This window comes from Polyodon spathula, chromosome 26 (genome assembly GCF_017654505.1).
Source record: "Polyodon spathula isolate WHYD16114869_AA chromosome 26, ASM1765450v1, whole genome shotgun sequence".
NCBI lineage: Eukaryota > Metazoa > Chordata > Actinopteri > Acipenseriformes > Polyodontidae > Polyodon > Polyodon spathula.
The window spans coordinates 13,440,539-13,466,685 of NC_054559.1; the positions used below are offsets into that span (position 1 = coordinate 13,440,539).

Sequence of the window (26,147 nt, forward strand, 5' to 3'; positions counted from 1 at the left end):
TTTATATCTGAAATGAAATAATATTAACCATTTTAGATGATTTCAAGCCATGATAGAACATCTAATAATTAGATCATGTTGTCATTGATTAATGTTGACTAGAAATCTTTTCTCTTTTAGTCACCAGTTTTCAGTTAAAATACGCTTTAAGCATACTCTATCAGACTAGTTATTCCCAGCGGTAATTCCAGTCAATCTTGCATTCAGGACACATCCATTGCCATATCGAGCAACACTCTCTGGTTTGGCTTTCCTTTCGATTTCCGGTTTTAGCCCATTTGGGGTAACTGAACCATGCTGTCATTTTTAAGCAAGTTATATAAATAATTTAAGCAGAAACCACCATCATTTCAGTGGAACATACTCACGATACACCATAAAAGGTTCTATTTTAGAAACGGAGAAAAAATATAGCAGTCCATTTAGGGTTGTTGTTAAGGAAAGGGCAGGTCACCTAATTTGTTTTTTTCTTTTTAACTTGCAAAAATGTTTTCAGAATTTAGATGAATTCGTTGTAATGTAGTACCTAGTTAAAAGAAAAAATTGTGCAACCAAATTCAAGAACACCTCACATCCTCTTTTGAAGTCTTAAAGAATAGTACTTAGATAAATCATACAAGAAGGTGGCTTTTATGTATATTGACTGAATAGAAGAATTGTCAAGGAGTGCTTTTTTCTACTATCTCGTCTTGTTGCCAAGTTTTATTTACATATTTTTCCACAACAGCAGTGCAGTTATATTTTACACTCCCTGTATAATAGAAAATGTGCATTAGTAAGTTTATTATGTATAGTTGTTAATATGGTTATAGTAGATCAGAGGTCATTCCTCTGGACTAATGGTGTGGGAGGTTGTCAGGTGGATCGGTGTCTGACATCCAGTGTGAAGTGGACATCTGGACATCTTTTAGGATGCTATATGTACTGTACATAGAAATACCAATGCAGTTGGACTTGATCAAGGGTCTGTCACAATTAACATTTAGCTGCAGAAAAATGTAAATACAGGCAATAAATACAGCTGTAGGTATTTTTGATTTTTATTTACCTTATCAATTATGTCTGTATTCAAACCAACATAAGAAGAAGAAGAAGAAGAAGAAGAAGAAGAAGAAGAAGAAGAAGAAGAATGTGTTTGACACTAAAAGTTAATTGAATTGAGCTCTAAAATATCATTTAGAGCTTACTGGAACCCTAATATGTATATATGTTTACTTTTTGTATTTATTTATTTTTATTTTTTAACCTTTATGACTAAAAAAGAACGCATCAGCTAATTAGTGTTCTCCCAATGGTAGAATATAGAGCTGTTTCCTGAAGAAGCACTCAAAAGATGTAAACAATGGTTTAAGTATAGAAAAGTCTCTGTGGACCTCTGATGTGACATATTGGACATAAATGTGTTGGAAATAACACTGTACTTAATAAACACAGAAAATTACTAATTATTTTTGCCTGGGGCAAGTGTAGGCCTTTGTAATGTCTTGATCTTTGAGTTACAAAAGCAGTATCATACAATCCTTAAAACAGAAGCACGGAAGAAACCACTACAGTACAGTAATTATTTTTTTATTCTCCTCGTCAAAAACAAAAAAACAAAGCAGCTATCCTATTAAGAGGGTGTGATGATCATTAACATTTGAAAAAATAAAAACTGTTGTAATTATAAAACTATTCAGCTTCTTCCTTTTTATATTACATTGCTCCTTATTGAGAAAAAAATGTTTATGGATTTCTTCAAACTGCTACAGTGCTAATTATCATCAAGGTCGTTAACTTTATAATACCAGGATTGTGTGTGAGGCAGGCTGTTCTCTCTACAGCAGGCCTGCCAGCGTATGGGATGGCATGAGAATTAGTGTGAAGGGACATCTGCAGTGCTGCCCCTAGCACTCTTACCACCCATGGCACCCCTCTAGGGACTGCACAGTTGAACAAGAAAAGAGAAATTAAAGAACACCATTCACTGTAACTGTGCATTGTTGCAAATGTATTTTTAAACACAATCGTGGTGGCTTTGCTCACAATATCCTGGGTCATTAATCAGATGTGGGGATACTACCAAAGCCATTTCACTCCTCATCACTTGTCCAGTGTTTTGTAGAGTGCCTCCATTTCGTTTGCGGCTGCACATTCTGTTGCCTGCGCTTCTGTGTAAATAAAAGTCACTCTCACACACCTCTATTGCTGAAACAGGCGTGCTGCAGGCCTAAAGGTTCAGAAGATGAAATGGAGGGTGTTTAGTGGCGGGGAAACGTCAGTAACATAGGTTCACATCCATTATTTAATCTCGTTAACCTCTATTTAATACATAACATTTTGTCAAGTATCTTTTTCAATGTATGAAATAGGTTTAACAAATGTTGTGTTTTTCGATATATATATATATATATATATATATAATATATATATATATATATATATATATATATATATATATATATATATATATATATATATATATACACGCACACACACACACACTTCAGTGGAAAGATTCTCATTCTAGATACGGTTGAGCTAAAGGGATATAATCCCTGATATGTGCCCTTAGACTCTTTGTAACCGCATCACAAGAACAAGTCAAACAAGATCCCTCCATCAGCTGTTAACCCTTTTCAATAAGATGTCACTTGAGGAAGGCTGAATCAAAACATCCTGGAAAATAGGAGCACCTCTAAGATGTCTACAAGTAGTACAGAGAGAAGTACTGTCGGACAAACTGAACCGGTTTCTTCATCAAGCTCTTTCGAAGGTCACACTGCTTCTGCCGTCCAAGTACTAGGCAACTTTCCCGGAAGCATTTTTAATAACCGCTCTATATCTAGAAATCTTTTTCTCACAATCTTCTGTTCTCTGTTGATTCAAATGAAAGTATACAGTGTACACTCGTTTTATAGAGAAGATCGTTGCTATGGAGGGTAATATTTATAGAACGTTCATTTAGAGTGCTTATGTGGAAGGATATGTTAAAAACAATTTTAAAAAAGTAAACCTAAATAAATTCAGTAAAAATCAATAAAAATCATGGTTACCAATTGTGCTGTAAGCAATAAGCAATAGACCCACACATGGGGCATGTACCAGACATTATCAACCGTTTGGTTGTAAAGCATCCCTTGACTGAAGCCGGGTAAACCAGATCATATATATATATATATATATATATATATATATATATGTGTGTGTGTGTGTGTGTGTGTGTGTGTGTATATATATATATATATATATATATATATATATATATATATACACACACACACACACACACACAGATATATCATTTAATATGAAGGGATATTAAATAGGTGCAGTGAAAGAAAAAGTCACATGCATTGTTAAGGCAGCTTGAAAGGCAACAAATACAAAGAAAATAAGAGAAAAAAGCACACCTGGTGACTAGTAGGAGATGTTTCTTAAGGCAAGAAAAGAAAAAAGTGAGAGGAAATGAGAATGAAAAGAATGTTCTATGCAGGGTTCAGCATGAATATTTTTGTTTGTTTGTTTTAATGACGCACTCTTGTGTAAAACACGAGAAAAACTTTGTTTTATGTAAGAAAGTTCCATATACCACATTCTTTAGTTCAGCAGATATTTGTTTGAAAATTGCTTTGGGCTTTAGAAATACAAAACACTGTACTTTTAAGATGAAAATTTTTTTTTTTTCACTTTCATTCATTCTTTCATTTCTGTTTCATTTTTGCCTTTCTGAACTTCCTTGAACCTGCATTAAATATTAACTCTCCTACTGGTTAAAAAAAATGTGTTTGAACTCTCTTTTAATATGTCTTTGTGTAGTTGCTGGGCAAAACAGGTTAAAGAAAGGGCTCCACTATGAGATTCTGTGTTAGAGAATTAATTTACTCACTGAGATTCACAGGACATGCTTTTATAAATCTTTTACTTATTTATCTGTCTGACCACCACCCCACCCACCCACCCACACACCACTGTGAAAATAAAGGCTCTTTTTATAATGCTCCAATCCAACTTGGAGGATCAAATAGATTAGTTGCCTTTTAAAAGGTATGTTTCTTTTAGCCTAAATTATGTTTTTTCTATGTAGACCCTTTTTTTGTAAGGAATTAAAAATGGATGCGTTTCCTTCAAAAATAATGTGCTTGTGTGTGTGTGTGTGTGTGTGTGTGTGTGTGTGTGTGTGTGTGTGTGTGTGTGTGTGTGTGCTGGTCTTTCAACAAAGGAAGTTGTTTTCTTTATTGGTTCATTTCTGTGAGGGAACGCAGCCAGCCTGCTCGCCAAGCAAACCCCTTCATATTTAAAAAACATTATGCTTTTAACACAGCTAATATTTTTTAAATGATCCATTTAAGTGAAATAAAAAAAGGAAGGAATAATCGTGTGTTCTGGTAATTTTATACATCATGTATAAAAATAATCTATTAAGGAGAGGGAGATTTATAAATATCTTTGTGTTTTTTGTTTAGCTTTTTTTACGCATTTTCACTTAGATGTCTGGTCAATGTTTGTGTGTATTTCCACCTGTATATGTGTAAGGGTAAGTTGTCATTTTTTCCATGCATTTGCCCTCACTGCCCCTTTTCCCATGTCAGGAGCAGGTCAAAAAATAAAATAAAAAGAGTAATCTAAGTAATTATAGCAAAAGGCCATTCAATTTCAGCAGGGCAATGACAATAGTTGCCAAAAAATCCCAACAGCTGTTTGTGATGCTGCTTTCTCCCCCTCCCCTCCCCTGGGATTTCAGAAATCTGAATTTCAGTGAATGAAAAAGACTCTGCCCTAAGACCCATTTGACAAATGAGAAGCCATGCAGCATCAGCACCAGGCGAGTGAAGCCCCAGCAAAGGGAGGCAGTCTCTCTCCACCAGTCAGCAAGCTAACCGTTCGCTGTACTGCCTGAGCTTGTGCTGTCAGGGACATTGCACACATCCATCGATAGGCTGCAGGCTCTGTCTTCTCTCAGTGTTCAATTTGCAGTCTCTTGAACCTACTGGGGGGGGGCTTGACTGAGCTGCTGAAGTGAGCTTTGCTAAATTCACACACACATACACACACACACAGACACATACACAGCTTCGAAGCCGTTGCCAGCCCGACGAGCAACTCCAACAACCAGTGAAACTCAACTGACAAGACAGGACCAGTGTGCGTGCATGCAAGCCCCTTCACTTGTTCTACGTAGACTTCAGAGCAACACAATGCAGCATCCCCTTTCGGGTGCAACGTGCGTCGCAGTGCCTAACGTGGGCATGTGTCCCCAGCTTTCCTGTGCCTTGACTTTCATGTACTTACAGCAGGTAAGTGCATCTCTGTTTTCAGCTGCAAAAAAATGGTTTGGGATTTTTAATGTTGTATTTGACTAGGTTTAAAAAGGCTATTTTTTGTTGTTTTTTTTTTTTGTTTCTTGTTGTTGGTGTTGGTGCTATTGTTGTTATGAATCAGTGGTGTGGTGTTCCCTAGTTTAAATTATTTGTAGGGGTAGCCTATAGCGATATGTAGAACAGTCATTGGCCAATGCAAGACACAGCCTTTTGTGTTGGGAATGTGTCAGTTTTAAAAAAGTGACGCATTTATGAAATATGCAGCTGAGTGGCAGCCAAACTTACTAAATTATTAACTGCGGCTACACAGCTCTCCTCTCAAGATGGTAGGATTTTTATTGAATTGTTTGAAAATCTGTTTAAAACGTTACTTCATTGTATACCTTGGAGGCTTGACGTAATGTCCCGTAAGCTATATCTGGTTTCATTTTGCTTGTGATTTAGCTGTCTTTTTCAAAACGAACTATACAGTAATTGAAAAAAAAAAAAGTTAGTACACTGCTTTTTAATTGTTAAAATTCCACTGGTGTGTCTGTTTAACAAGACATAATAACGTGTGAAAAATACTAAAACAATAAACAAAAAGAAATAGAGTTTAGTCTAATTGTAGCACTCTACATGTGTAATACATTTATATATTGAACTGGTGGCACTCAAATATATACAACAGCAATATGTCTGTGTTTTAATTCAGATTTATCTTTTAAAAAACTGTAATAATATAATATGGTAGCGACCTGGGGAAAACAGAAATGAAAACATATAGTCGGCATAGTAGCCTTTCACTGTTAATTGCTTGTTTTTACTTTTTTCTTTTCATTAGACCATTGTTTGTGTCTAAACATCTTGGTCTATACAGCAAACCAAATGTTGTCTTTACGGTGATGCAGATGCAACTTTTCTCTCGCTTTCCCCTGGTAGTGATCTAATTTGCTTCTTTTCTATAGCACTGAGCAACCATTAACCTTTGATGAGACCTCTAACCTTTACCTTATCCAGCTTAAATTGAGTTACATTGCACATTTTCTAGTAAGCGCAATGTTTGTTTTATACACTTAAAGCACACAGCAAAAGAAAAAAAAAAAAATATTTGATTTTTAAAACAGTTAAAAGGGCATCTGAATTTTTTTATACGATCATCTTGCTTGCTTGGTGTTTTGTCATTTTAATTTGTTCACCCATTACTGTTATTCTAAATCAGAGCGATAGACATTCCCTTAACAACAGCGCAGAGTATGGATTTGTTTTCTATCTATTTAATAGAAATAGTTGGATTAACAACAGAAACACATGTGTTGTGATAAGGTGTTGATAAGGTGTGATTGCTGAGATAAATAACAGAAAGCATGACGTTATATTATGTTATTACCAAGCACTATATATGTATATATTTTTACGTATTACTGCATAATAATGGACTAGTGTGTTTACTGTGCAGGGAAACTAAATTAACAGGCCTTGGAAGGCTTTTTAAAGAATACATAGATGTGTAAATAAATAATCTGACTGCATTGTTTTATCATTTCACGCAGGCTATGAGTAACAGACATGTATCAGCAATTCAAAAACCTGACAAGATAGTAATTCAAACAATGACAATGAAAATAACTGAATGAAAGGTCACTTGGCAGCTATTACTATCACTGTTAGCAAAAAGCATCCATTCTTGTATTCAGATACTTAACACTGCTTTTTATTTTGTTTTCCAATAACCCTTTTTTGGCCCTATTTGGCACCATACTGTTTTGCCCCAGATGCTTCAGAGCATAATGTAATTTATGCTTCTTTGTTCTGTTTTACTGCCACTACAATTTTACCTGAAGCCTGGTGATAGTGTCCCATTGTAGTGCCAACAATTGTGTGATTCATGTGATTAAATTATTTATTGTAGCCAGTCTTACTTGATTTAATTCTGTCTGCCAATGTGTGTGTCATGTCCTGCCTTTCTTTACAAGTTCATTTAATCTAAAATAAAACAGTCCCTGCCAAAGGGCTTGTCAAATTTGTATTGCCTGTGACACTTCAAGGAAACTCTTTTCACTAGGTAGTAGTATGGTTTTACATTTTAAGAAAAGCTGTGTTCTTTAATAGATTTGTTTGAAAAAAAAAGAAAAAACCTTTATCTAATTCTGCTGCTTTTGTACATTAAGTAGTCCATACAAAACTGCATTAAAATTGAACTTTTTAAATTAAGTTTACAATTGTATAATTACAGTGTGCCCAACTGTCAGATATTAAAATAATATTGTATCACACAGATAAAAATATGCACGCTCATATTTTAAACATTACAGAGACTTTTTAAAATCTATAAGCCTGAAAGCATTGTCAAAATACTTCACAGACTGCGTTAAGTGCTAATGGAAATTATTTCTCTGTGTTGATGGGCAATACATCGTAATACATATCATTTGCTAACATTTATATGTGCTCTTTGTAAAGTTACTGCTTACATACTGGTACTAATGGCACTTTGCATTGCATATGAACTCACTGAAAATAGCCCAATACAAAAATATCATGGAAACAGTATTTATTATATAAGGCGGATTAATGTTTTTAGATACATGATTATAGATAAATACATACCAAGTGTGTGGTATATACTGCGACCATATAATACATATAATAAATATTGGTACTGATTGATGAATATAATGACACATTTTAAAAAACAAGCTAAAGGAAACGCGGTTCTTCTGATCTCCTGCCTATGTGTTTGTGTGTGTGTGCATCGATATATATCTACATGAATCCATCCCTCTATGTGTGTATATATCTATTTATCTACCCGTTCACTGGCATGTGCACACAGACCTGTTTTATGTAAATAGTTTGCTGTATCTGTTACCCTTCAGACAATTAATGTGGCATCCATAAGGTTAGAAAAGGTGATTCTAACCAAGCTTGACAGGCAAAAATATAGCCCTCTCCTTCAGGCGATAGAGAGTGTGGGTTTGCACTGTCCTCATCAGCAAAACCTGGTTAAATACTAATTGTAGATGTTAAACGCACCCCCTAACAAAGATATTTGAACAGTAACATTGTACTAACCAACACTATGCACACTAACTCCAGTACAAATAAATAGGCATGTGTATAAATGAATAATAACTGTATTTAAAAGTGATTTTCAACTCAGCTGTCATCTATGTGAATGTAGCTTGCAAGTGAAGTTTATTGATACATATTCGTGTTGATCTGGGCATTTACTAACAAACTTAATAAGTGACATTAGGAACCTAAGAATGATTGAATTTCTCATGCTTTTCTGACTTGTTTATTTTCACTATGTAAAAAATATTATTTAACTATCAGTGCATATTATTAGTAGTAGTTGTAGTCGCAGTAGTACAGTCTCTTACTATAATGTTGTATATTCTGATGACTGTATTAACACATATTATGAAATGTACAGCCTTTTCTTCTATATTCATCTAAAGTAATGTAACAATTTCAACAACAAACAGTTGTCTCTTGCAGTCCTGTAAATCAGTCTTGTTCTTATGATATAAACCAATGAGCCCATTGCATTGTCGAGGGGAAGGGAGGCTCTCCAGAATAGGGTGCTCTCTGCAGTGTCTATGAGTCTATGAGCACATGTGTTTGCGAGTGGAGAAGGACTATTATTTTCTTCTGTTAATGATGATACATAGAGTTTTCTTTTAAGTACTGAAGTATTTTGTATGCAAGGTAATGGTTTCCAAGTGAAGCCATTATTCATAGTGGACACAGATCGAAAGCAATCCCACTAAAAAACCATTGCACGCTCATGCTGGTTTCCAATGAGAACCTAATTTCCTCATTAGAATATTCTTCTTTTGATATATTCAATCCTAAAAGTCTTTATAAAGGAATTACATTGGTATTTCTCTCCCTATTCTGTAGATGGCACTGTCTGTACGATCTCTGATCAGTTTTAAAATTAGGACATTTTAGTCCCTTTAAATAAATTAGCGTTTATCATAAATAATATCACAGAACATACATCTGTAAAAGTATTGACATGATTTTTATACGAACTATATTTAATACAAAAGTCTGTTATGGTTTTTACTTCACATAGTATAAACTTAGTAAGAAATGTGTTCATACATTCTTAAATATAGGTGGAATGAATTTTGCTGAAGATGTATTCAGCATACATTCTCTGCAGCAGTAGAGGGTGGTAGAAAGTTCTATATTTCTATTAAGTGGTAAGAGCATGATGGTGTATTTACTTAAAGAAGAAGCCCATTCACGTTGCAGTACCCACTAATGAAATCAATGGTACTTGTATTTGTTTTTAGTAAACCAGTATCACTGGTGACCTTAAATGTTATAGTTACTGGTATAATGTTTATCGATGTATTTATCAATGTAAGGACGAGTGAATAAAAATGCAACCATGATTCTAACGTCTTTATTTTATTCCATATCAGTTGAGAATGCGCTTGGGTTTATTAATGTGCAAATATTGACTGCCTGAAGCAAACAATAGCAAAAAAATACTATAATTATGGCAAAAATATTACTCTAATTTAATAATGAAATGCATGTTGGGTGTAATGACTTGTGGGATTTTAATCTAACAATATATAGTGTTCACACATACTTGCACATGGGCATACAGTACAGGGGTCAGACAGACCATTCAAACACCTGCCTTTACACTGTCAATATGGGCCTGATTTCTTGTGGTGGGGGTTTAGTACTGGGGGAGTACATCACCATTCCTTCCTAATTCCTTTTGAGATGTAGTCTGGTCTCCATTGTGACAAACTGAGTCACTTTTGAGAATTTCTTTGTGAGGCGTCAATCTTATATATTGAAGCATCTGCCAATGGAGCACTCTCTTTGAAAGTCATGTATTTTATATAATACAGAATACATGTCAAGGGGTTCCATTTGCATAACAAAAAGGGTGTATGAGCCCATCATCACAAACATGTGTGCTGCATACTGTATTGCCTTGGTTTTACAATGGTATTGTTCAGCTCCTGTTTGTAAATGCAGCGCACACACACACATATGTAGACTGAATGCTTGGAGAAACACCATCAATTTGGGTACCAAAACAGCCAGTCTAGCGTGCCTTTTAAAAGGATCAAGTAATGTAATATAATTTGAAATGATCATTCCGTCTGTATACATTTGTTTTCCTGTCCTATAATAATATATGGTCCACCAGCACTTGCACAGCTATTGTGAAGTATAATTAGATAAATCATTCAGCAAATTACTTATAAATATAATTTAAATGAGCTGAATTAATATTTTATTAAGAAAATCCCAGTTTTCTCTGAAATTGTAATTAAAAATGTAACTAGAAGAGCCGAAGATCAAGTAGCTTACTAAAGCACCCTTCAGATTTCTCAAACTGTCTTGCCATCAATTTTAGATTTAAGTGTTTAATTTGGGCTCTTCTGCGGAACTCTGTCAATTCTCCTAACATCATTCATTTACTGCTGACTGAAAGCAACCGAGAGCTATTGACTTATTTTACATAGATCTTCCCGTCCTCCCCAGTCAAGACAGCAGTCTATTGAATTTAAGAAGGGAACATTATCATATGTAACTGGGGTTGTGCTAGCCCCCCGCCTTTGGTCCAGCTTGCAGTAGCAATCTTCAGCTGTGGGGAGACCGCTCAGTGTTTGATCCCTACTCTTTTGTTGTGTATGAATCAGAATTAGGCACCAGAACCAAGGAAAGTTAAGAAGGAAACAAGGAAAGGTAAAAAGAAAGAAAGAAAGAAAGAAAAAACTGAAGCATTGTTCTGCTCACATCTAGGATTAGGACCCTGATGATCCCAAAAACTGTGTCAAATTGCTATATGTACCTTAGTAAAAGAGAAGGGGGCACAGTGGTGACTTCTGAACAATAACAGGCACCATGTGAGGAAACGGGATGACTACAGTGGAATCAACTATCAAAAGAGAAAGGCAATTTCCTTGCCGGAGCAGTTTGGATACTGTTGATATGTTTGTTTGCTTTTTTAATCTGGGTCATTATCGTCCAATTTCACTGATACAAGAAGAGAGAATTTAGTCTGTTTTTAAGACAATGTAAGTGTCCTAGTAATGATTCCCGACCCTCTCCTAAAATGCCTGACCGGTTTTGCAGCGGGAGTGTAATCCAGTCTCCGCATTCTCTCCCCCCACTCTGGAGTACAGCTGCCTAGATGTCGCACTGGCTGGGGTGGTTGTTTAGTTAAATGTGATGTAAGCAGCTGAGTACCAGGGATAGTGCTGAGACTGATGCGCTCATCTCACATTGCAGCAGATTGGGATTGGAGTCTGGAGTGCTGAAGGATCGTTGTTACCTGCTGCAGCACGCAGCCCCTTTACATGAGTGCAAACAGCTACACTGGTTAGAAATGGCATCTTGTGCATTTGAAAGAACTACGAAATTTTAGATTTGGATATGGAATTATAAGTTATGCAATACTTCCTTTCTCTTTTGATGGTTGATTCCACTGTGATCATCCCCTGTTGACCTTGATATAGACCTCTATATGTTATAAAAAGTAGAGGTAAGATGAATTACTTTCCTTCAATAAAAAATAAATAAGTACAAATAAAACCATCGTGGGTGGTATACTGTTAGTTGTGGTCTACTTAAGCTTCGATTTGCCCTGATCTGCAATTTGTGCTGCTAGGTTGTAACATGGCTGCATAGCTCAATTAATGCTCTGTGGCAGGGGGAGATTAAAAATGTCACCTCTTTCATGTTGGAAAAACATAGTTAGATACTTTCAAATCTGACAGAAAAACACTGTGGGGGGCTTCATTTACTTCGGCTGGGAATGTCATTATTGTGTAATGCAGAGTGACTTCAACATGTATTTGTGGGCTCATTCTTATAATCTTTGTTACAGAAAGGCTGCTTGAACTTTAGCTGTTACACTTCTTATCTCCTAACTGGAGATTCCTGTACTAGCCTTTGCAAAATTTAAAGAATCTAATAAAAGAAAGCAGCAAAGTGGAGTTCTTGACTTGAATATCCTTTCTTTTGCATCGTCTTTGCATTGGGCCTACCTGGCTGTAAGTATGGTTGGCAACCTATTGATGTGCTGCATATGTGAGATTATTGCTAGATCTGCATTCCAGTATTTGTAATTCATTTTCATGGAGCAAATTGACACGCTGGATAGTTTGCTATGTTATACGCATGTTACGATTCTTATATATTCTAGGTTTGTATTTATTTATTAGCTTGTGTTTTTTTTTTTGTTTTTTTTCAATCTTGGTTTCACGTTGTTTGCTGTTTTATTAGACTTTTTCTTTAGCCTAAAAATAAATAAATAAATAATAGAAGCGTATATGCCTCTAACCATAACAATTACATTATGTCAAAAGTGTATTATTAAATTGCCATGGTTTGAAAGCAACTCTTATTAATCAAAGCTGTGAGAATGTAAATAAAAATAAGTCTTAAATGCAGTTATGGTATGCTGAGAAAATAAATAAATAAATCAATACATTAAAAAAAAAAAAAAAGACCAAAAGAAATAAGAAAGCCTGAAGGAGTGATTATGTATGTTATGCATGCAGAGGAAATCAGAACGGGATATGTTGCTATGGATTTAATCTATAAGCAAATTCACATTATTTAGATAGTGAAGATGGGGGTAATGAAGTTATTTAAGGATTTTCGCAAGGAGGGAGAAGGTAGTACCAAAAAAGAGAGAGAGTGAGAGAAGAGAGAGAACAAAGCTATCGGAAACATCAAGCAGGGTGAATGATGGAGTACATTTCACAGCAGCCAATTCCAGGACTCAAATCCCTGTAGTGCTGGGTAGGCTTTTAAAGCTAGCACAGCAAATTCAGCCTTTTGCACAGCACAGTATTAATGATTTATACACATCTGCACCAGTGCTTTCGTTCGCTGGCGGGTCCCGGTTCTGTTAATAAAGGAATTTCAAAAGCAGTCCCAGCACTCTGAGTAGTTTTGCCTAATGCAGTGGATGCTGCCTTCATAAATCAAAAAAAGAACGGAAAAAAAGATTGTCCTACCACCCTATTGTTTAAGCTGTGGGGTTTTAGGAATGGTATCCTAGTAATTAGCCTCAACCTAGTTACTGTGGTACGTTCTTCAGATTGCGATGGTGAAAAAATTGACTCTGTTGAAATCTGTTGTAGCTATTTTAAGGTTGATTGGTTACACAGTAGCATTATGACTCCCATTTGTTTTCCATTTTGTTTTGTTTTTATTGTCGATGGAAATAGGCAGACTGTCATTTTATTAGCATAAAGAGATTATATTACATCGTCTTCTTTTATGAAACGAGCACAGCGGTTAAATAAAGTGCCCTGAGCAAATACATTTTTGTTGATATTAGAGAAATATAGTCATGCACAGGAATACTCAGGACAGCTTAAAGTGACATCACTCTGTCTGAATGGGCTTAGTTCATGAATAATTAGGACTGATGAAGGAGGTGATGGTAGAACAGTAGTGAGGTTCCTGACTTGTCAGACAATTTATTTTAAAGCTTAATGAACTTTTTTTTTTTGTTTTAAAGAAATATAACTGTTCATGCTACAGAACTAGTAGGTGCTTAAACTGAGTGGGTGCTTAAAGTTAACCCTTAAGCACCCAATCATAAAGAATGTATTAGCCATAAAATATTTTTTTTAATTGCGACAAACGTTTTGACAAAATATCATTTTGTTAACTGTACATTTTTCTTGAAAATAAAAATGTAAATAATTCAACATTAATGGTGCAGTTTTGAAAAGTTGTGTCAGTTTAAAATGTGATTGTTTGCATTGTGTTTGCAAATTGCTGTCTTTTGTTTGTTATTTTGATGTATTTTTTTGGTGTAGGGGGAGCGTTAGCGTTTTTCCCCTCCATGTATACATACATGTTGTTTACTACCTAATCTTCATGAAGATCTAATAAGACACGTATCAACTGCATTTCTTTGTAGTTTTTCCCCTACTGTCTGCTATTAGATTCCCATTAAGTCAGTCTCTGATTGTTCATTTCATGCTCTGAGCCAAGGACTTGAAACACACTGAAACATATCCAGCCCTAGATCATTTCCCCTGCAATCATGGACATTTCCAACGATGAAAATTAAAAATTGTTCAAGTAGAAAAGCTGCCTGCTGCAGCCATTAAATGATAGTTGGGGCCTCTGTTTGAGTCAGGCGGTCTTCGGGTTGAATCGTATGACCTGGCGCAGATCTTTTAGAATTATTCTGTTTGTTATGTGCCTTGGCTTGATAAGTGATTTCATGAACAGGACAACGCAAACATAATATACCATAAAAGATATATGTTATTTTCATAGCTCATACCCAGAGTCTGATTACCCTATAGCATACTAACTTCAACTCCCAACACATTGAGAATAGGCTTTCTTTAGGTTATTTTTTTTAACATCTAGATCTTCCAATTTGTCTGATGTTTTTATTTATTTTTATTGTGCGACTTTACATTACTCGAGTAAAAAAAAAAAAACAGCAAATGAAATAGTTTTAGTTGTCTACAGTGATTTGTTATTTAGTAACGTAAAGTTCTGAAAAAAACATTTTTTTTTTTTTCCCTACCAGAGCAGAACGGTTAATGAACTGGTGAGTGTTTGTCCAAAGTATTTGTGGTGAATAATTTAGATTCACCCTACACTGTCCTTGATTTTAAGTCAATAGTTGTCAACATTGGTTTCCATGGGGATGAGGGTTAATAAAAAATAAATACAAACATCTGCTTACAATGAGGTATACAGCTTCTGCAGCTCAATCTGAACCCCTGGGTTAGAGACCAGCCTCAAACTAGCACATTATGGAATTACATTGCAGATCTTACCCTTGTGGCAGACAGCTTTGAACATTTACAGGTGTTGTCTTTTTACAGGTAATTTAATGAACTCCTTTATCAGAAAATTACCCACTTGAACACATTTAGGGTGTTGGGTTTCTAGAGCTATAATTATTGCAGTAAATAAATATAAGGAATCTAAAATGGATTGTCTTTAAAAATACAGCATCGTAATATTAACCCATTCACATAATTTACTAAATAACCAGTGGCAATTTCCCTAATACATATAGCTACAGCTCTTTTTTTTTTAAACATTCGCTAAGCATGTTCAAATTAAGTGTTTTGAAATAATGTAAACAGTCTGTTGTACAGTTAATTTGAATGAGTGAATTGGTCTTTAATGAAGAATTTTCGCCAAAAATAGTGTTTTATAACAGCTCTCAAGAGTGACACTACCCTTATCCCTGGCAAACACACATCAAACACACACACACACACACACACACACACACACACATATATATATATATATATATATATATATATCTTATATATATATATATATATATATATATATATATATATATATGTTTGATGTCCTCAGTGATAACAGCATTGCAGAGATTAAATATTAATTATTTGATTGGTGTATGTGTGAGACCTGAAGTCAGACACAGAAGATGGTTAAACATCTTTACCAGACATGTTTCAAATCCATTAAAGTACATTCAGGTGTGTTTTCCAGATGGCCCCATGCTCAATTCAGTACTGAATGTCTGTGTGGGGCAACGACAAAAAAATGTGTTATGTGTTTAGGACAGCTTATTCACATGCTGTATTGAGCCAATCCATGTAAACATAATGTAATATATTTTAGTCAGAGTTGTGTAAACACATTATGATAATATATGCTGTAACAATTGGCCAGGTGTTCTGCAAATTAGGTATACACTTACTGGTGACATAGGATAGGCTTGGGGAAGAAGCTCAGGTGGTTTGTATTGGGCGCTGTAATCTTTTGTGTGCATGCCCTGGGTTGTTTGGGCGCAAGAGTGCAGTATTGTACTTGTGTATAAGATACAGGACAGCAGCCCAACAGCTGCTGCATTGTTGTTCCTACTTACATAAATGCAAACACTGTATTAAACCCTATACAGCAAAGGGGAGGTAGAGTATAGAATAACCAAATACATAAATATGGCCATGCAATACATATACAGGGCATGCCTTACAGTGTGTAATTTACTTAAACTGCAAGAATTAGTGAAGACAGATAATAAGCACTTGCTATTAGTCGACACCACTACAACCATAGCAATGCATATATTATATGGCACAGCACAGAGAAGAGTGCATTACATATTAAACACATATTAATATGTACCTGCTTTGATAACAAAAAAGTTCTATTAAATGCCCAATTTTTTTTTTAAATAATTTTTAAAAGGTAGTTCTCAAGTCACCAAGAACACCATGGCAATCTATCGTTTTATGTATTTGTTTTCTCCCTCTGAACATGAAACAATAGGTAGTTTGTTTCTAATTGCCCCGCAGTTGGGCCCCAGCTGTTCTTAAAATGATCCTCATTTTTGGAAATGTAAGTCTTAATGAGGATCTGAAGACTGGATATTTGAACTCCTGCCTGCAGGTAATTAAGAAGCCTCTTGTAGCAGTGTCTCAGCAGACAACACTGTTTTAAGGGATGTCAATGTAAATGAGGTGCACAAAGCATTCTAAAAGGAAGCAGTCTTATTTGCTTTTAGTATAGTCAAGGTTAGACAGGTGTTTTAAGTGCTTTTATATTGATATAGACACCTTAAATTATAATCGTTTCCTGTGGTACTGCTAAAGGTCTTGTAAAGATCTTACTAGACAAGGATAAACTACCATGTTTGCCACCAGAGATGGGCATGGTAATTAACTGCCCGCATTTACTTTCATTCCAAAAATTGATTGGTTTCCAGTCATCAGCTTGTACCACGAGGTTCCTTTTGTTATATCCAATAAAAATGTGCTCTTGATGTGTGTGTCAACCAGTTTAAAATGTGATTGTTCAGCGATTATGAAGCAATTGCCATTCTGAAAAGCAGTATAATCTTTGTATACTGGAAAACAAAAGCTGTAGAACTGAACAATCTAAAAATCAGCAAAGCAAACACAATGAATTCACATACAATGAATAATATATTTGACCAAATACTCGGCAGCTGGCAGTATATGAAATGTCGCAGATTTATTCCATATTTTACATGTACTCTTACGTTATCCCAAAGGGGAAAAGCCCTGAGGTTTAAAACATAATTATATGTAATATAGCTTGGAGCAAAGCGAGGAACGAGGCAGAGGAATAGGAAAAGGAATAAACAGGGATACCTGTTCAGGCTAATGGGGGGGGGGGGGGGGTGGGGGGGGGGGGGGGGGGGGGGGGGGGTTGGCTGGGACTGTTTGAGATCTAAAGCAGCAGTTTACCACTTTTGTACCAGATGCCCACTCTTCGTTTAATAATCTCCTGCTGTCAAACACAAAGGGTCAGCAGTGTATCAGCTACACCCCTGCTGACTGTGAGTTCAAGCCAGGTGACTGTGTAACACGGTCAGTTGCCTTTTTGCAAAGTGCAGGTCCACCTTCATCGATATTATTTAACACCCATGAATCAATGATCATTTACCCTCAAAAGAGACCAGCAAAGGCATCTATGGTGCTACCTTGTAGCATGCCTGAGGCCACATATATATTCATCTGCGGGAGGCTTAAACTTCTTGTCAGAATTCAGCAATATTATATATTATTTGGTAATGCTGCATTACAGCAAATGCAGACAAAAGAAACATATGATGAAACATAAATGGCTACATTTAACGACAGCCATTTACAGATGATTAAGGAATTTGAGGGTAAAACTGTATGTTTGAAAAGTAGGGTTTCCCCCCAATTAAGAACGATGCAGTTAAGAGTGAAACTGCTCTATTACTTTAAATAATTGTTCTCCAACCTGTTTCTCTCTACGTATACATAAATTCGATAACATTAAATTCAGTTACTGTACGTGTTCGCAAGGATCGACTAGCAGAACCTTTTTCGCTTTTAAATACGTGTTCGGTGTGTCAATCTGTTGCTATAAAGAATTTGATTGTATTGATTTGCACTGCTGCATCTGATAAGAACAAATACATTGATTATGGTCCAATGGGTAGTCAGAACAAACATTAATGGCTGTGTGCATTCACATGGCAACTCTTGGACAAAATATCTTGAAATGGCTGAAGAACCTCTCCATTTACAGCTGCTTAGTCATACAAAATCAAGAGTGTTAGACACGCTGCCTTTATATATTGTTTTCAATCACAATATTAATTAGCTTGCTAGGGACTAAGTATGATTAAGGATGTAAACATGTAAAACTGGGTTTAAGTCAAGTTTTTTCTTTACTTAATGCACCTCCCCAGTAGATGTTTTATAGAAGGTCATTCATTGCTATCCAATACAGCAAGCCTATGTACAGCATGTGCTTCCCCATAACTCGTGCCACACTCTGCTTTCTCTGGTGGACAGCCAGATCTGCAGTCGGCATCAAATAATGCGTGATAAGTCCCTAACCTACTCAATCCCCCAAGTGAGACTGATATGCAAAAGCTATCTGGAATTTAATTTCACGACCTTGCAATGCACCACCGTAGTGAGCCAAAGTGCCAGCCAGGGAGGATTTTATGATAAACTTCTTTGCATTGGCCATCGAGGAAGCATTTTGCATCTTTGAGGGACTGATGGCCCCCCCCCCCCCCCCCCCCCCCCCCCCACTGCTATTTATTTATTTATTTATTTTCACTTAGAAACAAGTACAAATGCAGCAATAAAGAGGTAGCACTGCAAACGGTATTGATGTTCTTTTTTTATTTGTATTTATTAATTTCTTATCCATTCATCTTTGCATTCTTTTGTTATGTTATCATTTCTTTTTTTTAATGAAATGGAATAGGTAGCAGGTGGCACACTGTAAATAATGTACAGAATAAAAAGGTAAATTGACTTTACCTTTGTGGCATAAGTCACAAGAGTTCTAGCATTCAAGAACATTCAGTATATTGCATTCATTCATATCCAAAGACAGATTGACTGGGTGAATCACACCGTTCCAAATTACACTGCATGGCTAAGCAGATGCAGAGCTTGATGTAAGTGATTTAGAGTTAAATATGCTTTCTTACATACATTGTAAACAGAATATTCAGTGAGTGTTCGTTCAGCGGTGCTATGTTTATTTCACACACGAGGATGACTGCAGACAACCCACTTGCCCCCTTCAGAGGCTTGTGGTTTACTTGCTATTCTTGTAGAATAGCCACAGTACTCAATAAACTTATCAAGACTACATACAGTATGCTGTATTGATAACTCTTTGCAGAAGGCGGTTGCATACCGTATTTGTTTGCATACACCAACTAAACCATTAACATCTCTGGACAATTTAGCTTTGTGAAATTCTAGCTAAATAAACCCTTTAAATAAATATCACATTTAACATGCAATGAGTAGGCTTTTCCTTTTAAATGGAAAGCAAACTAAGTTATAGGAAAACAATAATATGCATGTCTGATGACAAACAAGAAAATGCGCCAAAGTGGTAATTTCTTCATTCAATTTGTATTGAGTAAAAAGTGCAGTTTGTGCATACAGTGACTATTTCACAGCAACAACGGTTTCAATTTACCTTTAATTACTTGCCCATTGTGCAAAAACAGAGTGGTTTAAATAATGAGAATCGTAAGAAGTATTGCATGGTTCTTTGAATCTGGTGTCTCTGAAATTTCACATATCTCTCTGGACTCATTTCTAACTGATGGATTTTGTTTTTTTAAAGGGATCGCAATTAGAACAAAAAATAAAAATTAAGTGTTTGCTATTAATTGTGTGGGCAGGTTCGTGTGAATATGGAGTCTTACTCATTTGCTCCAGTGATTAGTGTGGATTTTGGTATTAGGCTTTGTTTTGGCAACAGAAGCACCAACACATGCATGAGCACAGGTTAAAATACAAGAAGCTTAGATGTAGAATTAAAGGATTTAGTCGGTTATCATGAGGGGTTCATGTTTTGATGGGCTGATTTTAATATTCTAAAACACATTCCTGTAAAGTACAAGGAAAGAACATTTGGTCCTAATCCGATCAAGATTCAATTTCTTCTTTCAGAAAACTGATATGCATTATCTATGAGCAAAAATTGATGGAGATTGTTTTCCTATTGTAATGCTATAAGATTTATAGTACGGTATCACAAGAATGTGTAACCGCAAAGTAAGTCCACAGTGTAATATATATTTTATCTAAACCACTGGTGGAACCGTAAATGGTAAAGAGTTTTAAAATAAATATTGTACAGAAACAATTCAAGTTTGATGGATTACATTCCCTATTCATTGAAGGGCCTGTTTTATGTAACCTGAATATTCTACAAAGTCGTTGTCATAGTCCAAAAATGACAGGATCTAACAAAACGTTCATACCGATACAGTATTCAGTGCAGCTTCTGGTCACTAAAATGACTGAACATATGTGTCTCCTTGTAAAAGAAGCCTCTGTCAAAAACAAAATGTGTTTATCTGGGTTACAGGCTGGTAACAGCAGGTGGTTCTTTAGTTCATACAACTGTTTATACAAGTTTTACTGTAGTTTCATATGATGGCTGGTATCCAAAAAGCCATCACTTTCATTAACAATGTTATTTCTTCCAAGTTCTGTGTTTTATATTCATCAACAGACTTATACTGTAATACCGCACTCAGCATGATAGATTGTTAAGGCCTAACAGTTGATCATGCATACTACCCAGTGTCCTGCCAATTAATCAAAAGTAATTTGACAAAGTAACAAGTTGCATAAAAAGAGTGATCATGCAGGGAGACTCCAAATAACCAAATGGGGTTTTATATTAAGTTTAGATCAGTAGGGTACAACATTGAAGCCCTTCAATATTAACCATTTTGCATATTTTGCATATATATGTATAATTAAATTACAGCAAGATGCATTCTGTACTTGAATGAATATTTTTAGAAAGCAACATAAAAGGTCAAGTCCCTTTAAGAACAAACTTAGCTCGCCAGAACTATCACTCAGCATCTCAGTGACATCTTAATACTTCAGTGTGTGTGTGTGTGTGTGTGTGTGTGTGTGTGTGTGTGTGTATATATATATATATATATATTTATATATATATATATATATATATATATATATATATATGTATTACATCTGTAACTTGGTAGGTGTTGCTTTAATAATAACATGTATTAAGGAGCTACCTTTGGCCTTTAGATGGGGCTGGAAAAAGTATACCTAATGCTACCCCGTCACTTGATAAGTTTAATGCCATGTCTGGCATATTTTCAAGGAAGCGGTATGAGGGGGGGGGTGTTCTGCACCATGACTAAAGTTAGACACTCGTTATTTTGTTCCTGAATAGTCAGCAGGCACCAGCTGAGGGGATCTCAGTGTCATAAACGGGGCTGCCCTACACAAGAAATAATTGCTGCCAACCTTTAAAGGTGGCTCGGCCTGCACTGCTTAATAATTGAAAAACCATGTCAAATCTTTCTTGGAGTCAGTTGTACGGAGACGTAATTAAGGTGACAAGGGCCAAAAGCCTGCCTCTCTACTAGATCCAACCGATACAGGTTGTGTTTGCTATCTTTCAGTAGATCGTACTATCTATCTATCTATCTATCTATCTATCTATCTATCTGTCTATCTATCTATCTATCTTAGATAGTAGATAGCTAGATAAATAATACTCTGTCTGTCTGTCTGTCTGTCTGTCTGTCTGTCTGTCTGTCTATCTATATATATATATATATATATATATATTTTATACACATTTTATTTTTAGGAGCTACCTTCAGTGCATGCTTCTATACGGTTGATTTATATGCTTTTCTTCAAATGCTACCATTTCGTTGCCTTGAAGCTGAACAAAGCTGAGCAATGAAATATAAATATGCCTAAATTATGCCAATTTTTGTCTCTTTTCTTCTAACATCCTTGTTTAAATATAGTCAAATATATAATGTATTTAGAAAGTTGTGACTTGTCTTAGACAATTACTGCACAGTATTCAAATAAGAATAATAATCGGCCTCATCATTTGTGTAAGTGTAAGATGTATACTGTATATCGCTATAGAAACCATAAAGATATTGTTCATTATTATTAGTAGTAGAAGTAGTATTTATATTATTGCTGCATAGTTATTGTCTTCATTATATTTATATGGTGTAGGTATTAAAATGGATGCATGACTGTAATAACATCTATATTATTACCTGGAAAAGACACAGGAGATGTTATCAGAGATAAGCAAACTATTTTTTTCTCATATTTCAATTTTTCCCTGTGCTGTGTTTGTTTTGAATATACTGATGCCGGGGACAGCCGTTTGCAATTAAAACATCTTTTCTTCTCCGTTGAGAGAGTGTGGAGTAGACCGCGGTGCTTTGTACACAATGAAAAATTTAATGAAGAGTATTTGACTTATCACATGACAAGCCAATACAGAAATAGCACTTAGCCGTGCAGCTGCTGTTGTCTCTATCTGGGAATCTTGGAGGAATTTGTAACATTAAGAGATGCCCCCCCCCCCCCCCCCCCCCCCTCTGCCTTTTGATGTGCCTGCTAGTCCAGCAATAACTTATTCCATTCCTGCTCCAGTGATTAGAAGACATTGATTCTTCAGTATTTTTTATTATAAAATTTATTAGTTGAGTGTGAGGGTGAAAGGGGAAAAAAACATAATCCGAAGGTATGCTGTCACCTCAAGGAGTCCTCCTTCATCCCTACGGAGTTTCCGATGATTTTACCGACAGCACCATACTTCACCAGAGCTGTTCAGGTAATGGAAGGCTGCTTCCAACAAGCAACTTAACACCAGTGCACTTAGAGTAATAATTGGAATTTTTATGGTTGAGAAAGCAAACACTTTTAATACAGGCAAAAGCCCTGATGTAGTCAGGAAGAAGACAGTAGGAAATCAAAAAGATGGATCACCCTAATCTGTGTATTGACATCTCTCATGGCTGAACAAATGGTGTAGTTGAGCTATATTCGCCTGTATTGATCCTGCCGCTGCTTAACATTCATGCTTTCACGTCTTGAGGCTGACCACAGGGCATGGGATTTGCTCTCCATCCCAGCCTTTCAAGGGACTCAGCACTCCCACAGCAAGGCAAGAGGCAAAGTAACTCATCATGGCATTGCTTAGAGTAAAGGGCTGGAGAGTGTGCACAAAGTTTAGAAAATAAACATCATTACATTGCAATCACAGGTGCAGGCAATCTCTCTGTCTGTCTGTCTACCATGTATGTCCATACATATACTGTATATTATTATAAAATTTTTAGCTGTGTGTTCTAGCACATATCCTATGTACGTCTATAGCTGTGTTTCCTGTAGCAACCATGGAATCATGTTAAATTAAATGTGGAAGTAGCGAATATAAAAGAGCCTGGCTTATGTTGTTTGCTTTAATAATGTTTGCAAATTAGTTATTAAAATTTGAATATATTGATTTTGGAAACAGTTTGCATTTATAGTTTAAAACTGAGTGCAGTAGTATTTGGATGCATAGTTTTTCTTCTGCATATGTTCAATGTTTTGATTGCTTTGTTCTGGGAAGGGAACACAATCGCAGTTTGTATGGCGCAATAAGTAAATCCCTTATCCATTGTGTTTATGGAAACTGCACTGCTATCACAGTGTTTCCATCTGCAGGTCTTCAAAAAACTGATAATGTGGTGCGTGTTTGCCTTATTATAAAAGTTTCCAAATGTAGTACACAATCCTTGCATTATCTGCAGTAATTGTGTGCTGAAAATTGAATAATACCTTACTTCTTAGACATATTATTATCCTAAATGGAATGTATTCATGGCTATGCATTATTGTAAATATTATTGTAAATGAGTGCGAGAGACAAGCTTTGATTACACCAGAGGGTCACTCAGCCAAACTGAACCAAATAAATGAATAGTGGAACCTCAATCTAAAATGATAAATATATTCATGAAAATACATTTAAACAACAGACTTGTCTTGGCAGCAGTTGTAGTGTTCTCTAAAGGTGTGCCGGGTACAAGCAGCTTGTTGTAATGGCTGGACAAAAGACAGGCGCAATATTGTTATATTATTTTGTGTGCCCTTAATTTAAATGCCCACCTTATACAAGATACATATATATGACACAGAAGAATATCAATCCACTCAATCTATTATTGCTATTGAAAGCATTATACTTTATGTTTCCTGGTGTGTGTGTGTGTGTGTGTGTGTATATATATATATATATATATAGTATTGTCTACAGGGTGCTAGAAATTTTCGATATGATAATGCAGAACCTAATTCTAGATAAGTCTAGAAAATGTTGGCTTGTAGATGAACATTCTCAGAAAGTATAAAAGGGTTAGGCATAGGATGATTGCTGTCATTACCAATAAGTCAATATGGAAAAAAGTAACGCTCTCTTGGTCTGGAAGAAAGGAGGTTCTTTCACCAAGAGCAAGTAGAAGAATTGTGAGGAAGGTTAATAACAGTCAGAGATTGGCTGCCAAATATATTCAAAGTGAATTGGCTGTGAGTGGGACTGGGGTTTCCATTTCAAGTATACGTTGAGTATTGCATGGTGAAGGTCTCAATGGTCACAGTCAAGGAAAAAAACACTCTTAAGAAAACATCATAAGGACAATCGCTTAAAGTTTGCAAAACGTCATGTGAATGATGGATTTGTTCTGGTCAAAGGTTTTGTGGCGTGATTAAATAAAAATCGATCTATTTTGTCAAGCATGGAGGTGGTAATATCCTTCTATGGAGCTGTTTTTCCTGTAATGGCACAATAAATTTAGTTCCAATACATGGTATTGCCTAATCACCTGAAACCATCCTCTACAAAACTTAGTTTAAAATGGTTTAAAATGCAACTGGACATTCCAACACAACAACGATCCAAAGCACACATCAAAATCTACTTCAGAATGGTTAAAGAAGAATAAAATTAAGGTTCTGGAATGGCCTCGTCAAAGTCCCAATCTAAATCTGATTTGAGAATCTTTGGTATGAGTTGAAGAAGGGTGTACACAAGACCGAAGACTTGGAATTTGAATGAACTGGAGCAATTTTGTGTTGAAGAATGATCAAAAATCACTAAAGAATCATGCCAAAAGCTCATTGACAAATATCCTAATCATTTAAAAGAGGTTTTATTATTGCCTCAACTAGCTGTTAATTTAATTTTCATTGTCAGGGTATGAATACTTTTGAATTTTGAACTTTTTCCTCATCCACAAAAGCAAAACTTTTGCTACAAAAGATTTTCCCTAGAATTCGTTGTTTTTGAGAAATTTCTAGAAATTATACGTTTCCATTGGAGTATGTAAACTTTTGACTACAACTGTGTGTGTGTGTGTGTATGTATATATATATATAAATATACAGTATATAACAGTGGGGTGAGTAAAAACATATGCACTGAGCCGCCCTGCATAAGCAGTTTTGAATTATATTTATTTTTGTTATTATTTTTTGGGTGAAGGTCGGACACGGGTACAGCTAACGCTTTATGTCTCCGTCCAATAAATAATTACAGCCAAATCGCACCTTGCATACAATGTTGATTGATTCTGAAATTGCTTTTGAAAGTTCTCATAAGTTCCTTTTATAGATTAAGTGCCTGCATAGGAAAAATAACTGCACCCAGCTGAAATGGGTGAATGTAATCAGGTTTAATGGACTCAGGAGCTTGTTGGGAATTAAATAACTATTGATTTGTTGGAATGTTCCCATCATTACCAAATGCTACTATAGGCACATCACTAAGGCAGATGAAATTGATGTAGACCCCTTTTACATTTTGGATGGCTTACATTAACCCTGTGAGAACTTGATTGCTCTTGGTCTGCGTGTGGAGGCAGAGGAAGCAGTACTGCTTTGGAATTAGGAGAATGGAAGAGTTCGGTAACATATCACTACAGTGCTGAATAATCATCATAACAACGTGTTAGATGTGTTTTAAATCACACTTAATACCTATATATTTAGTATATAGTATATGGAAGAG

At 35.7% G+C, this 26,147-nt stretch overlaps 1 protein-coding gene across 38 annotated transcripts in view; it reads left to right on the forward strand.

The window, feature by feature from the left end:
* LOC121300760 (RNA binding protein fox-1 homolog 1) overlaps positions 1-26,147 on the forward strand; it is a 580,013-nt gene that overhangs the window by 447,674 nt on the left and 106,192 nt on the right. Inside the window, exon 1 of one of the 38 annotated variants that reach the window (XM_041229578.1) lies at positions 4,905-5,276. The exons of 34 other annotated variants lie outside the window; for them this stretch is intronic. In XM_041229578.1, coding sequence (XP_041085512.1) covers positions 5,133-5,276 — 144 coding nt within the window. In that variant the 5' untranslated portion in view covers positions 4,905-5,132. Of the gene's footprint in view, positions 1-4,904; positions 5,277-21,563; positions 21,670-22,746; positions 22,929-26,147 lie in introns of those variants that run through there. 3 more of the 38 variants (XM_041229581.1, XM_041229583.1, XM_041229584.1) reach the window with 3 other exon arrangements.